The sequence below is a fragment of the Embiotoca jacksoni genome, unplaced genomic scaffold (genome assembly GCF_022577435.1).
Source record: "Embiotoca jacksoni isolate LCO1_2020_lvr unplaced genomic scaffold, fEmbJac1.0.p SCAF_27, whole genome shotgun sequence".
NCBI lineage: Eukaryota > Metazoa > Chordata > Actinopteri > Embiotocidae > Embiotoca > Embiotoca jacksoni.
Genome location: NW_027185378.1, coordinates 3,334,159 through 3,348,369, shown reverse-complemented (window position 1 = coordinate 3,348,369; position 14,211 = coordinate 3,334,159). Strand labels below are relative to the sequence as shown.

Sequence of the window (14,211 nt, the reverse complement as noted above, 5' to 3'; positions counted from 1 at the left end):
AGAACACACGACAGTAACAAGAGGGAACTTCTTTTTAGAGCGAGTGACTCAAAGGCAGCTGTAGATAAACTTACTAAGTACCGTAAGTGAATACAAGATTATTTCTTGGAGCTGCGTATGAAACAAAACGTCCCGAAGAGACAAAACACTCGTCTGAGATACAAACAGAGCGTCCTCGAAGCCTTTCCTCTTCAAAATGAAAGCGGAAGTCCGTCCCTTAAATCCTAAAAGTGAAACCCACAGATCGTCCAAACAATTTCCTCTGGCAGTAAACTCACAAATCCTTCTCAGGACATTTTGTATCACCGGTAGTTTTTTTTTTTTGTTGTTGTTGCGTTTTGTTTGTTTGACAAACAATTCAGTCCCCGTTTGGCAAATTTTCACCTGCAAGAAATGAAATTCAGTGAGAAGAACATGATGCACGAGCCGCCGGAGATTCAGGAGTAAAAGACGAGACAAACAGACCTGAAGAATGGCACTCGACTGGCGACATTAATGCTGCAAATAAACCGTTATGCAACGCTCTCCGAGGGAGCTGCGTTTACGACGGCGCTCGCTTCAGTCAAAAATAAATGTCAGATTTTGTGGTTACATAAATGTATTGACCTCAAATATCCCCAAAAAAGAAATATTATATTTGGGCCAAAATGCGGTTTCTGGTGTTTTTACTGCATTACATGCTTCAAAAGTTAGTTATGTTTTGTATATGATCTCATTTATATTTCTCCTGCAAATTTTCTGTCCAACAAGTTTTTAAGTTTAAAAAAAAGATGGTCAACATGTTAGTATTTATGGTTTATAAACCAATAGAAAAGGATTTCAGACAAATAAAGCGTTTTTTTTTTTTATTTGGTCGATTTGCACAGCAGCTCAAAATGAATCGCTGGAGCCCCAAAAAAAAAAACCTCACAAAAAAGACAAAAGAGTAATCGACCGACGGGCCTTTCAGGAAGATATTTACTTTAAACTTCAGTTCCTGTGGCTGCAAAGTGCCTCTAATGAAATGCCCGACAAAACATTCACCACCCCTGGAAGATAAACCAAGTCTGATACAAGACTGTATTTAAAAAACAAAAAGACACAAATCTGTGTTGTTTTTTTCCCCAGCTCTGACCGGCTCAGAAACGAGACAAAACTTCTTCCTGCCGGGCCGAAGTGAGAGTTAAAAAAATATATATAACAGCTTTAAGGTGGATAATGTGTCAGAATAATGTTTTAAAAGCATCATTAACGATCGTTGTGGTGAGAAAACAACCCACAATCAAATGGCAGCTGGAAGCAGCGACCTCATGCATGCGTTGGCGATCGATTAGTGGCAAGCTGCTTCGTTTGTTGCTGTTGGTTAATGGACTGATTGTTCGAGGAGTCCGGTCTGCTCTCCCAATCAGCCTCCGTCCACGCAGACCAACCACAACCAGACCGAGTACGTTTACACACACACACGGAAACACCCGTTACAACCCGATTAATGCAAAATCAGCGGTTGAAAAGCCTCAAATCGGAGTCAATAGACCTTTAAAATATTAATAACTATATTTGTCTGTTTGTTGTTGACTGATTCTTGCAGCATCACACCCCTCTTAAAGGAATAGTTTGACATTTTGGGAAATATCACTGAGTCACTCCTATTTAAAGGTAACAAGATCTGCCTACCAGCACTCATTGAGGGAGTCGTGTTACGTTACTAATGACTCAGGAGCAAAAGTATGTGGCAACATTCAATATTCAGCTCAGACCTGTTCAAAGCCTCCACCATCACCTCCTTCAGATCTAACGCGTAGAAACCGAGAGCCGTTTGCTGACCCTCAATGACGACTTCCTGGTTTACCACAATAATCGGAAGAGGAGCGGCTGGAAAACTTTCAAACCTGGAAAAAGACTCTTCGTAGCATCAGAATTGGCTCCAACATTTGGAAAGCCGACAGCAGCCGTGTGACGACAGGAAGTCTTCCAGATTGATCGGCAGGAGTCTGAAGTCACGCTGCCGGCTCGCTCGCAAACGGACGGTTATAAACAAGCTCCGCGGGCCCCAAAAACTGAGGAGGCAGCTGGCTTAAATGTTAGCTGGAGGGTTAACCAGCTGATTCCTCCCCGTGCTAAAGTTAGCATCGCAGCTAACATGCAAACTAAACAGCTTTAAGGTTTTCCAGGTGTCACATCGACCTCTTCCTTCACCGAGCCTCAGATCAGTCCGACCTAACAAGGTCAAACACAACAGTCCTGTATTACATTTTCCCTTCATAAAAGGTTATAATATTATTATTATATATAATAGATCATTTTGAATAACGTAGCTCAAAAGCTCCACAAACTACGTCCTTCAAAACATCTCTAAAAACAAAGAAATTAGCACGACCACCTTCACGAAGGGCGAATTATTGCTTTATCATGAGTTTGAGCTAAACGGATCAAATAAACAGGCTGGATGGCAAAAAAAAAAGAAAGAAAAGGAAGACCTGCAAACGTTACACTTCATCTCGTGGCGATTAAACAAACGGGATATAACGAGGTAACCAGCGAGCTGCAGGTGAGCCGGTAGGCGGGTTTTGTTACCTTCGGACGGAGCCAGGCTAGCCGCTTCCCTTTATTCACAGTCTTTGTGCTAAGCTAAGCTAACTGGTTGCCGCTTCGTATTTTAAGGCTCAAGGTGATGCAATCAAACTATTCCTGTAAGAATAAAATTAGATCATCTTAATAAATGGATGAAATTATGTCATTAATCTGATTTTAACCCACGTGTGTGTAAACGCACCCAGTTTTTTTTTCTTCTTTTTTTTCTGCCAAGCGGTGTTAGTTGAGTGCCAGCAGCCCCACGTGTCCGTAGAGTTTCAGAGGAAGTTTTTTGGACAATGAGATTGTTGTCGTTATTTTTTTTTTTGGCACACAGAGCGAAAGGCAGTACAAGAGTCCTACCTTTTGGTAAACCTGAATGACATGTTTCTACAACAGAATCAGACAAAGAAACAGTGAAAATGGTGAAAGAGAAGTGAGGGGAGGGGGGGGGTATGAGGAGTCTGAATGAGTGAACAAAAATGGGGTGATTGGAATCATCAACAGTGAAAGGGGAGATTTTTATATTTTTTTTTCTTCTTCTCTCTTTCAATTTATTATCAAATGATTTCAAATCCCTCATTTTAGGTCAGTCATTGCAGGAGTGATGTCGCTGCCGGGCTGCCGGTTGTTGGGAGGTTTTTATGAAAAAAGAAATTACAAATATGATTTGAGTGATAAAGGTTTCCACTGTAATGTAGCTAATCACACACACAACATCTATTATTCACAGTAAGAAATGTGCAGTAATTCGGACTTTAAATGCATTTGAAGTAAGATTTATCTGTTCTGAGCCCAACATTTTTTAGTTTTGAATGTCCAAACTGAAACTGGATCTCATAACACCAAAAACACCATTATAGATAAATCAGAAAAAGAACCTCCGGTTTAACGTAAAAATATAGTTTAAATCTACACTTAAAATCACTTGATAATAATAATAAATGCTGCGGCTGGACTCCAGGTCTTGCTCTAGTTTCGTCCAAAGCAGTCTAAAAGAACCACATTAAACCGGTTTGATGGTCGCATATGTCGGACCAACCACGGGATTTAATGCCGTTACTATTTGATTGCAGCATGAATTAAAAGGTATAAAACCTGTCAGAGTTGCCAGCACACTTTAATTCTGCAGACAGTGAATGCCACATTGCTAAACGTGACTGAGTGGTAAAATGTTCCCCCGGGTGCTTTTCACAGGTAATAAAACGCTCCAGACGTCTACAATTACCTGATCAGCTTCACCTCGTCCGACTCTGGAGACTCTTTGAAAGCCTATAAAAGCCTGGAGGGTAACGAAGGCACTAAATCTGGACCCGTGATGATGAATATTCAGCTTTGGCGTCGATCAGGTAACTAAAGTTGCGTCATCGCCGGAAGGCTGAGTGTCCCGTTCTGTGTGGCTTCACCCAACGTATTCTCTTCTTTTTGATTCGACTTATGAATGCTGGGATTGTGCAACTATACAGACCTCCTCTCTCCCCATCTCCCCCCACACTACGACAGTATTTATGATGCATGAGGTCCAGCTGCAGTCTTAAGTATCCTTTTATATTATATAGGAAATGCTAAAGAAAGTGCACTGCAAGAAAAGATCTCCTCGTGATTATTGCACAGGGCAATGATCAGCGAACATCTTTAGTGAATGATCAAATTTGAATTGTCTGAAATGATGTGTTGTTTTAAAGGCTCAGGGACATCCTGAAACTTCACTCGCTAACTAAAAAAAATTAAAAAATACCTAATTTGATTAAAAGAGGTCAAACGGCAGCTCCTGCAGAGCGGTCTGGGTTTCCCTTGCAGGCAACCAGGCAGCGACAGATAAACAAACAACTTCGACTTGAGAATAAATCACATTGTACAGGACGGTGAAGAGTTCCCACAGCATGTAATTAATCATCCTAACGCTACGAGGCTCCGTGTTGAGTCGGCTTCTAATCCGAACAAACAAGAGTCACAGATGATGATGCGGCACAGAGCCGGGCTGGAGTTTATCCTTTCTGTTTCAGCCTCAACATTCACGGAAATACATGATGGTTTGAGAGTAAATTGAAGCGGCAAAGTGAAAAGAAAGAGAGCTAAACTCCAACCCTCCCTCCCCCCTCCCCCGGTGGTGCCTCCCTGGAGTGTGTGAGGTGATTCCTCGCCTACCTGCGGGTGAGTTTGGAGGTGAGTTTGGAGAAGAGGTTGCTGGTTCCGCGGCTGCGGGTCTGCGACAGCGGGGTGGCGTCGTGGGAGAGGGTGGGCGAGGCCGGCGGCCCGTTGTACGTGGCCGTGCGTCGGTCCCGCAGCTGGCCGCCGTGGAAGGTGCTGCGGCTGGCGGTGCCCCGGGGGAAGCGGAGGCGGTCGGGCGTGGTGGCGTTGGCGATGCTGTGGGTCGACGCCACCGGGTTCCTCTGGCCGCCGGGCGACACGGCGACGCTGCTGCGGTGGACGGAGGAGGGAGAGAAGTCACGAGCCGCGCAGGCTTTTTTTTATTTATTTATTTTTTTTTAGACTCAACGGGTTCACCGTTTGTTTTTGTTTTTTTCAGTGCGGACGTGTAACCCAACTGGAAAATCGGGAGTATTTCCGCCGTCTTTGTTATTCCTACATGGATTTCTAACACTGCCATGAGGTTTTAAGTAAATGTATATTGCAGTTCGGACGTCAACAGGGTGGGAAATTAAAAGGAATTCAGTTTAACACGGTCGTACGATTCGGCTGTTTAACAGGGAAGATTATGTTCCATCAGATGTTTCAGTCTTGTGACCTTTAGTCTCTCAGAGCTGTCAGACCAGAAGCAGAAGCTGGACAAAGCAGAGGAAGAGCTGTTATTTCCTAATGAGAGAGCGGCTGTTCAACCTCATGAGACAAAGCCAGGAGGAGTTCAACTCATCTGAACTATGAATCCATAAAAGCGCTCCGTCAAGGAAGATGTTGTGACAAAAATAACGTCTAAAAGTTGACAAGGAAAGTGAATTTTACGCATGTCTGTGATGGCGGCTGCATATTTGATCTGAAAACACAGTTGCGACGCAATCTTTGTCAACCAAATCCTTCCAGGAACGAAGAACCTGCAGGGGCTTCAAATCTTTTTCTAGTTTTCTAAAGAGTCTTAAAAAAAAATTAAAAAAAATTCAGCAGCTGTTGCTAAAGTTTACCAGACAATCAGCTGTTAATTTCCCACCGCGGATGTCAAGCTGTTGATGTGTACAATGAAGAGAGTGAGTCGTGTTCCTGATCTGTTAGAAGTCTACACAGAGACAGACGATGGTCGGAAGGGACAGCGGGGGAGCCGGCGAGCTCGGCCGTCGAGTCGGAGGCGAGCGGGTGAGGGATCCGGACGGAGAAGATCAGGGGGTCAAAGTTCAACAGCAGAAGATGGTGGGAGAGATCAGGAGCAGAGCTGTGAGAGTTTGTTACTGCAAAATGTCTGCAGGAGGATCCTCTGGTTTATGGTTGATGGAAACTTGGGAAAAATATTGTCGCACACAGAGTCTGACGAAGCCGTGGCAGCGTGATTTCAGTGTGTGGATCCATATTTTTCTCGACTTGTGCCTCAACCTTTAGCAGTGTCTGAAATAAACACTCAGCAAAAGCAGGTACGGATTTAATCCGCTACACCGAGTGTTAAAGAATATTTTAATATTAAGTTGTTTTGGAGACGTATTGCTCGTCACGGTCCTACGCGATTTGTTATGTTCTGGATATTTTTATTTGCTGAAATTAAAACTGATACAATTTCTCACTTTAGCAATCAGTTCGCTGGCAGAAAATAATCTGCAACTATTCTGCTAATACTGTTTTCAGGATTTTTTTTTTTAAAGCAGAAACATAAATCGTATTATATAAACTCTGCTATACATGTGATTATCAAGATTTAATGTAAATACTTTTGGGTTTCCTCTTAGTCTTTAAAAATAGCTGTCATTTAAATTCAAATGCATTTTAAAATCTTTAATTTTTCTATGTCTATGCTGTCTGATAATGTCTGTATAATCAAACAGAAGGAGAACGATGTTCCCGTATTAACAAGCTGCTCATTGGTTGCTAGCCAAGCTGAAACTTGTGTTTAAGTCTAAAAAGGTGAAGTCAGCATTATTCAGATTACAAACTAGATCGAGTGTAAATATTGGGAAGTGAATGGAGTAACCTTATAAACAGGAAGGATGACATAATTTTGAATGAAGCATATTAGTGATTAGATTTAATGAATTTCAGGTCTTTTTAATTTTTTTAATTTTATTTTTTACCCATTCCTGTCTTGATGAGCATTAATTTCAGACTCTGGCACCAAAAAAAAAACACTTTGCTTACGGTTGTCTGCAGGAAATGGTGTCCATGGTTTAGTTGTGGGGTTACAGAGAGTGAAGCCGGCTGGATGTGTGGGTTAGCGAGCGCCAAACAGAGGCTGACACATGAGAGGAGACAGACAGGGGGGTTTGGAGGCCCTGCCGTCTTACTTGGGCGAGCAGTAGTCCAGAGCGTAGTAGGAGTGAGGCAGCGTGGCCCAGCCTGCCTGGCAAGCGTACAAAGGGCCGACGGTTTGATACCTCAGCCGCACCGAACTGGACGAGGCACCGAACGCGGCGGCCGCAAAGGCAGAAGAAGGGCTAGTGGCACAAGCCATCTCAGTCATGCTGGTCATGCCGCATCGGAAAAAAAATCAAATAAATAAAAGAAAACACCCCATCCCTCACCACGAAATCACAAACACAGAAATGAGAAACAAGATGATGAGAGAACGAGAAAGTAAATACAAGAAAGAAGGAAGGAACAGAAAAAGAAAATCAGGGAATGAAAACAAAGGGACATCTTTTCTGGGGATCCTGTTTAGAATTTCTTTCGACAATAAAAAAAAGAAAGAAAAAAAAAAGGAGAGAATCTGGGCTTAAACGTTCATCCAGTGTGATTCTGGAAGGATGACACATATTTTCTGTAGTGAGCCGACCAGAAATTCATATTTACTACACCTGAATTAGATCACGTTCATGGTCATAATGAGGAAGAAAAAAAACCTCAATCAGAATTTAAACCATCATATTGGCAACGCAAAATCCTAAATTAAACATACTTGCTGCTGGCTTCCATAACAGGAAGCATAAAAATAGACAATAATCTCATTAAAAACGGTTCTTAAAACCATGAAAAAAGAAAACGCTGCACTTTACTGATAAGAAGGTAAAAAAACCCCCCAAAAAACAGACAGATTCTGCTCTCACAGAGACACACACACGTTATATTTTAGAGCTGAAAGCAGGTCGAGGGCAGCGAGCGTCCCCGTCTCACCTGTTCTCCTTCCCGTTGGGAATGACCGAGAGGCGGTCCGTGTTGTTTCTGTCGCTGCAGACATACGTGTTCCTTCGGGTCATACCTGCCGACGCGGTGTTATTCTGCAGAGGCAGAGAGACAAAGGAGGAGAACATTTTTGGTTTCGGAGTGATAAAAGCAACAAGGGGAAAAACAGGTCATACAATGTTCCTCAGTTCTGATGAGTTTAAACTTGGGCTGCGTTTTACGAAGCGAAATTTAATGTGGCAGATTTTACACGTGGAGCGCGTGTTTGCTTTTAAATTTTTTTTTTTTTTTTAAATGTTTTATAAAGAACATTTTAGGCAATTTTGATGTTTAGATTCTTCTTCATCAACCTCAAGGAGGCGTCTGATTGATTGCAAACTCATTCCGCTGCAGAACAACGAGCCCAATCCTCCAGCCGGAGTCTTAAAGTAGAAGAACGAGCAGTCTCTCCACAGATGGTCTGATCTCAACATCATGGAGTCAGTGTAGCGAGGAGAACTATTCGTGGCATTAAAGTGCCCTCACTTTGCTTTTAGTGCCCGAAACGTTTGCACAGCGCAGCAGTCTATAGGAAGAGTTCTTGTCTGATGCATTTAGCAGCGCAGCTGTGAACATGTGGGCAGGAAACGTCCGAGTGAAGAAAATCGGTTCTGGCAAGAAGATGAGACGATGCTTTTTTTTTTTCCTGGTAGAAAAAGCGGTGACCATATTTCATAGGACTGGACATTTATGACATTTAATTATATTATGTATACCGACTCCTACATAAAGTGGTGCATCGTGTTTTTTTTTTGAGGCCTTAATGTTATCGAGTTGGTCAGCTGTAAAAAGTGTTTAATCATTTTTCCGATGTTTTTTTCTGCCACAGAGGAAATTAATTCCTGATCCGTCCAAAAACATTTCCTGATCTCAGAGACTGAATCATCGGAAACAACTCTAACATTTTTTTATTCCGCTCATTCTCTTCCTTAATAAAACCTGCAGCCTCCACACAATGCGAATCAAATCACCACCAGAGATAAACAAGCTCACTTCCTTGTAACCCTTTTTTTTTTTTTTTTTTCTTCCAGTCTCAGGTGACATCACGAGGACGCTTCGCGCAGCTGCCTCTAGAGACAATAAAGTCTTTATTCCACTTTTTTTCCACATATGCAGTAGTTAAATCCAACACCAGGAGATGGTGACGGAGATTAAACAGCCAAGAAACCGCAATAAACACTCACACTCGGGCCAGTGGTGGCTCCTTTCCTACGGTCGGGGATGTCAGCCTTGTTGGGGTTGTTGGCGTTGCCCAGCAGGGGGCTGGCGGGCGGAGCGCCGGGCTTACGGAGCTGGACTCCGCCTTCCTCCTTTGTGCTGTTGTCCGCCGTGGTGGTCTGACTCCTCTTCGGATGAGCCATCCCTGGAGGGACGTTCTGACCGACTGCGGAGAGCGAGTGAGAGAAAAAAAAAAAAGCAAGCGAAGTGAGAGAGCGACAGATATGAGACGAATGACTCAAAAATACTGTTTGTACCTCCGGCAACACAAAATATAAATCGAAATGCTCGTATCTAAAAGGAGATGACCTACATTTACAAAGAAGAACAAACGTGACGCTGACTTCGAGTGTCAGACTGAGGACATCAAGTACTTTTAAAGAAAGTAGGTTCAGTCCATGGTTGAAAATAACTGTCTTTATCCATGTTTTAACGCAAGCTAATGACCTTGAGGCTATTTTCCCACCCAAAATTGAGGTGCGGCTTGAGTTGAGGTGCTTTCATTTATTAGTCCATCAACAGGAAATTCTTAAGTAATAATCAATTAAGCAAAAATGCGGTTTTCTGTGACTGTTCGAGCATGTTGATAGTTTGGGAAATCGTTCTTATGAAACGTAAGTGAACTCTAAAATCTCCTCACAAAAACGGTCTGAAAATGCCATTGTAGTCCATGAAATCCCAGCAAACAATGCGTGTTGGAGCCAGAGCGTAAAAAAAAGTTTTTCGGCGTTGCTATTTAAGCTGCAGATCTAACAGAGAGGAAGCAGGACAAACGGAGGTTATTGACAAAGCATTATATCACAGCGGACAGCACTGAGCTGTGCAAATAAGCGAAAGGCTAAAGTGCCTCCACCATGTGACTGGTTTGATTTAACTGCTTTTATCAGCCTGACAACGAGCTACTGACAGAGAAGAAACCTTTATTGGGGGGGGGGGGGAGGCAAAGCAGAGTTTGAGCCGAGCCGCTTTCATTTAGCTCTGCAGGGACGTTACGAACAGACCGACTGCTGAAAGCAGAGACGACGCGTTCACAATGAAGCAGCAGAGCTTTGTTGTAGTTTCGTATTCATGTTGTCAACAGTGAAGACGTGCGACGGAAGGAAACGAGTCGTCACGGCCTCCTCACCTTGCTCACTGTAACGCCTCTGTTTGTGGTTGGAGGAGACGCTCCTCTGGACTTTGAGGTGGGAGGGCGACTGTCCGTTCAGCTCACTGTTGGGTCTCGGTTTGGCCAGAGACAGGTTGCTGCTGGAGGCCGACTCGCTGGGCTCCAGCTGAAGAACACACATCAAACCCTTCAGTTTCTACATATCTAAAATGTGACATGTTGGCAATCTTTCGGTGTACGATTTATAATGAGGTCGAGAGCAGACGTATAATTTAGGGCAGACGTTGTGAGCCACTGATTTCTGTGGACAGATATTCATCATAAAAAAAAACCTCCTGACTCTTTCTGGTATTTGTGGTCAGTGTGCTGCTTTTCAAGGTCCAATACAGACATAATAAATCTTCCCTTCATCCCCAGCATGTTTATTTATAACGGAACTAAACCTACAGGAGCAGCGTGAGGCTCTGACGGGACTTTAATGTAGCGGCCAGCGGAAAAAAAGACTTCATTCACAATTATCTCTCTAAAAATCAAAGTTTCAGGCATTGGGTCCAATAAAAAATTTAAAACCTCAAAGAGCTGCACCAGGAAATAATTTTCATCCCGTTCATGTGTGCAGATTGGACTTGGAGGAGGAACCCCGAGGAAAGAAGGAAGGAAGGAAGGAAGGAAGGAAGGAAGGAAGGAAGGAATAGTGAATCAAAGGGGAATTAGATCTCTCCAGCCCAATGTCAGCTGATCTCGGTGAAGCTCTGTGATGTGAAAGGTTTCGTGTCAGTACCTCAGAGGCCTTCCTGCCGAGCAGCAGGTAGGTGGCGGTGACCTCGTCGTACTTCATCTTGGCCAGAGACTCCTGGATCCCCTCCAGGTTGTAGCCCATCCCCACCATCACATCTGCACAAACAACAACAGGTTCATATTAGGTAAATAAAACATACACATACTCAGCAACTAAAAAGCTTCTTTTCTTCCAGTACGTTATCAACATTCTGATAACGTAAAAAAAATAAAAGTCGAGGTTCGTTGACGATAATAACCTTTGAGCTACAGATAAAAACATTTATACAAGAGTGAGCGATCGTTAATAAGCTGCGTGATGCCTGTAGAAGCGCTTCTCGTTTGGGTTTTCATCTCTCGACTGAGGCCGTGCGCGTATCGATTTCAGACCTCCGGGAGGATGAAAAGCCTCTTGTAAAGCTTTGTGGTGTGAAGACCACCATGTCAACAAGACACGGGAGAGATTGTTGTGTCGTTGCAGCAGCAGCGCTGGTGATTTAAGATCTCAGGTTTTGTGGTCTGATCTCAGCTTCACATGAACCTGCTTCTAACCTGCAAAGGTCTCAAACCCAAACTGGTCCTCACAAAAGATAGACAGACATACACGTGCACACACACACGCCTGGCTTTGACGTGTAGCCCCCCAACCCCCAGCTCACGTTTGTAGCAGCATGCCAGGTGAGGCGGAGCGGCGCTTCCTCCTCCAGCCTGCTTTAAACATTTATCTCTGCGTGTGTGTGTGTGTGTGTGTGTGCACGTGTTTGCGTTGCTCATGATGTGAGGACACAAATGGGTTCAAACAGACACACCGTGAAGACCTGACAAACCGTGAGTGCCCACAAGGTAAGAAGACTGTGCTTTTAGTTGTAGCGGTTAAAAAATGAATGAAGTCGATGTAAAGTGCTCTGAAGTGAAGGAAAGACAACTGTGTGTGTGTGTGTGTGTGTGTGTGTGTGTGTGCGCGCGCGCGCGCACCAACATATATCACATGAAAGCTTTCATCCTTTCATCTCTCCATCTCATTAATTTTTGAAAGGGCTCTTCTATCTGAAACATCGTCTCTAAGCAGATTACATCGTCAGAGCCGGTCTCTGAGGGAAGGTGTTAAAATGAGTCACCGGCTTCGTAGTGACCTGCGATGAGCTCCAGCTTCCTGCCAATAATCACCCTGTCAGAGCAGCGGGCTGCTGTTTGACTTCAGCAGGAGATAAAAGAGATCATCTTGTAATCACACTCTCTTTCGTTTTCAAGATTGAGGTTTAAAAAAAAAAAAAAAAAAAAAAAAAAATCCGGCTTTTATGTGGAACAGAGGAATGAGACCACGTCGCTCCCGTTTTAGCAGATTCACACCCGACTGCCTGTACGTTCACCAGAGGCCCAACAATATAATATTATCCCAATACTTAAGTCACGGTAGGATGTAATTGCAATTTTGCATCATGCCGAGAAGAACATATATTTACTACCTTTATCAAAATACGTTTTTTAATTTTTTTAAATTTTTTTTATCCATCTCACTTCAATAATTTTTACAGCAGCACAACGGCTTCGTTAAACATGCAGACTGACTCATCCTGTCAAAGAATATGTGCAACCATCATCAAACGCTGCATGCACTCATTTATAATAAATAATTTAAATATTGATACTTAATGTCTGCGTATCGATGCAACATTGCCGAGCAACATATTGCAATATTATGCTTTATCAATGTTTTCCCCACCACCTTATAAATATTAGAATTTTTTAAAATCTTTTTTCTTACATTGCTGGGGTTGTTATTGTTGTTGTTTTAATCCGATGATTTATTTTTTCATTTGCAGCATGTGTAAGGCGCTCCATAACTTGAGTTTTGAGAAGTGCTCTGTGCTCTTCAAGAAATTCTTATTATTATTAACTATACGGTAAAAATCGCACATAAATTAAAATCAACTGTACGTTACGAAGAGGCTGGTTTACATGAGAAATGCAGTGAGGTAACTGACGGTGTTTGAAATGCTGCAGAGGTGCAGAAGAAATAAATCAATATTTTCCTGTAAATGAGCACATCTGGAAACATTTACATTATAATAATCTGGTGTATTATTCAGATTGTTCCTTCAGAAATTAGTATCTGCTATTTGCAAACTGGGTTTCAGCACAGTGTGGTAGGCGTCTTATTCTGAGAGCAGAGGCCTTTTTTTTTTTTTTCCCCTCTTGCTGTCAGGGTGGAAAAGCCTCTTCAGGCGTTCTTCTGATCATCACGTCGCAGTGAAACTCTCTACCGAAAGCTTCTCTAACACCATTATTTTCGGAGGGTTAGCTGCTTTCCTTTGCTGGTTTTTACCGACTGACGCCTTCTAGTTTGGTCGAATTAAATCTTTCCACGTCAACAAGGAGCAATTCACTGTGGCGGAGGTGACGAATCTGAGTATAAACTAATAAAATAAATAAATAAAATAAAAAAAAATAAAAAACACTCTCAGAAGGCACGATGTAATAATAAAGTATTGGTCTAGTAAACCTGGAAACCGACACTCGGTGTAACATCGAGCTTCGAGTGAAACTGGCACGAGCGTCAGCTGCAGCTCAGGAAGAGACAAAGAAGGCGAGGAAATGAGCTCAGCCTCTGTAACCAGGCAGAATCTGCGGTCTGCCATCTTTCCTCATTCCTCTCTACGAGATCGATCTCTCTCACCCACCTGCTCCTCCTCAACACTTCTGCTGCTTTCCCTTCACCTGCGTTCAGCAGACGAGTTCCTGCTGTGGCATCACATGCACAAACAGTTTTGCGTTAATTCGGTGAACTATTTGAAAATCTGGAAGACGCAACACCGCTGTCATTCAGACACGGGCTGCAAAGGTTAGGTCGCTTACGTAAACCTTCCCTGCGGCATTATTCAGATACGACGGGACCTTTAGGGAAAAAAACGAGCTTGCTGATATTTAGCGATGACATAAAAAGACATCTGACGTCCCTCAGGCTGCACGAGGGATGATTTTTATTTTCCGTTTAATAACCATCGAGAACACGAGGGACGCTCACCTTCACGTCTCCTTATAGTTCACGCTTTTCAAACTAATCTTTGGCTGCATATCTGCCCGAGCAGTAAACTGCTCGTTTCCTTTGTCTACAAGATAATAATGTATTAATAAACACGTTACTTGATTGCTTTATCATCTCCCTCTGCTTATTCAAAGTGACCTGGAGCTTTATGACTGGAGAGCAACTTGTAAAGCATTTTTGCTGTGCGAGACTAGAT

At 43.0% G+C, this 14,211-nt stretch overlaps 1 protein-coding gene across 18 annotated transcripts in view; it reads right to left on the bottom strand.

Annotated features, from left to right (window-relative positions):
* Positions 1–14,211, bottom strand: part of mark3a (MAP/microtubule affinity-regulating kinase 3a) — a 45,313-nt gene that overhangs the window by 6,346 nt on the left and 24,756 nt on the right. For 7 of the 18 annotated variants that reach the window (XR_011178850.1, XM_069160810.1, XM_069160812.1 and 4 more), the window contains exons 11-17: positions 10,974–11,086; positions 10,211–10,358; positions 9,051–9,250; positions 7,819–7,922; positions 6,993–7,169; positions 4,699–4,971; positions 2,914–2,940 (exon numbers count right to left, since the gene is read on the bottom strand). Coding sequence is in view for 17 of the 18 variants with exons in the window: in XM_069160810.1 (XP_069016911.1) it covers positions 2,914–2,940; positions 4,699–4,971; positions 6,993–7,169; positions 7,819–7,922; positions 9,051–9,250; positions 10,211–10,358; positions 10,974–11,086 (1,042 nt within the window). In the remaining variant the exon portion in view is untranslated. The remainder of the gene's footprint in view (positions 1–2,913; positions 2,941–4,698; positions 4,972–6,992; positions 7,170–7,818; positions 7,923–9,050; positions 9,251–10,210; positions 10,359–10,973; positions 11,087–14,211) is intronic. The other 11 variants (XM_069160814.1, XM_069160826.1, XM_069160819.1 and 8 more) reach the window with 3 other exon arrangements.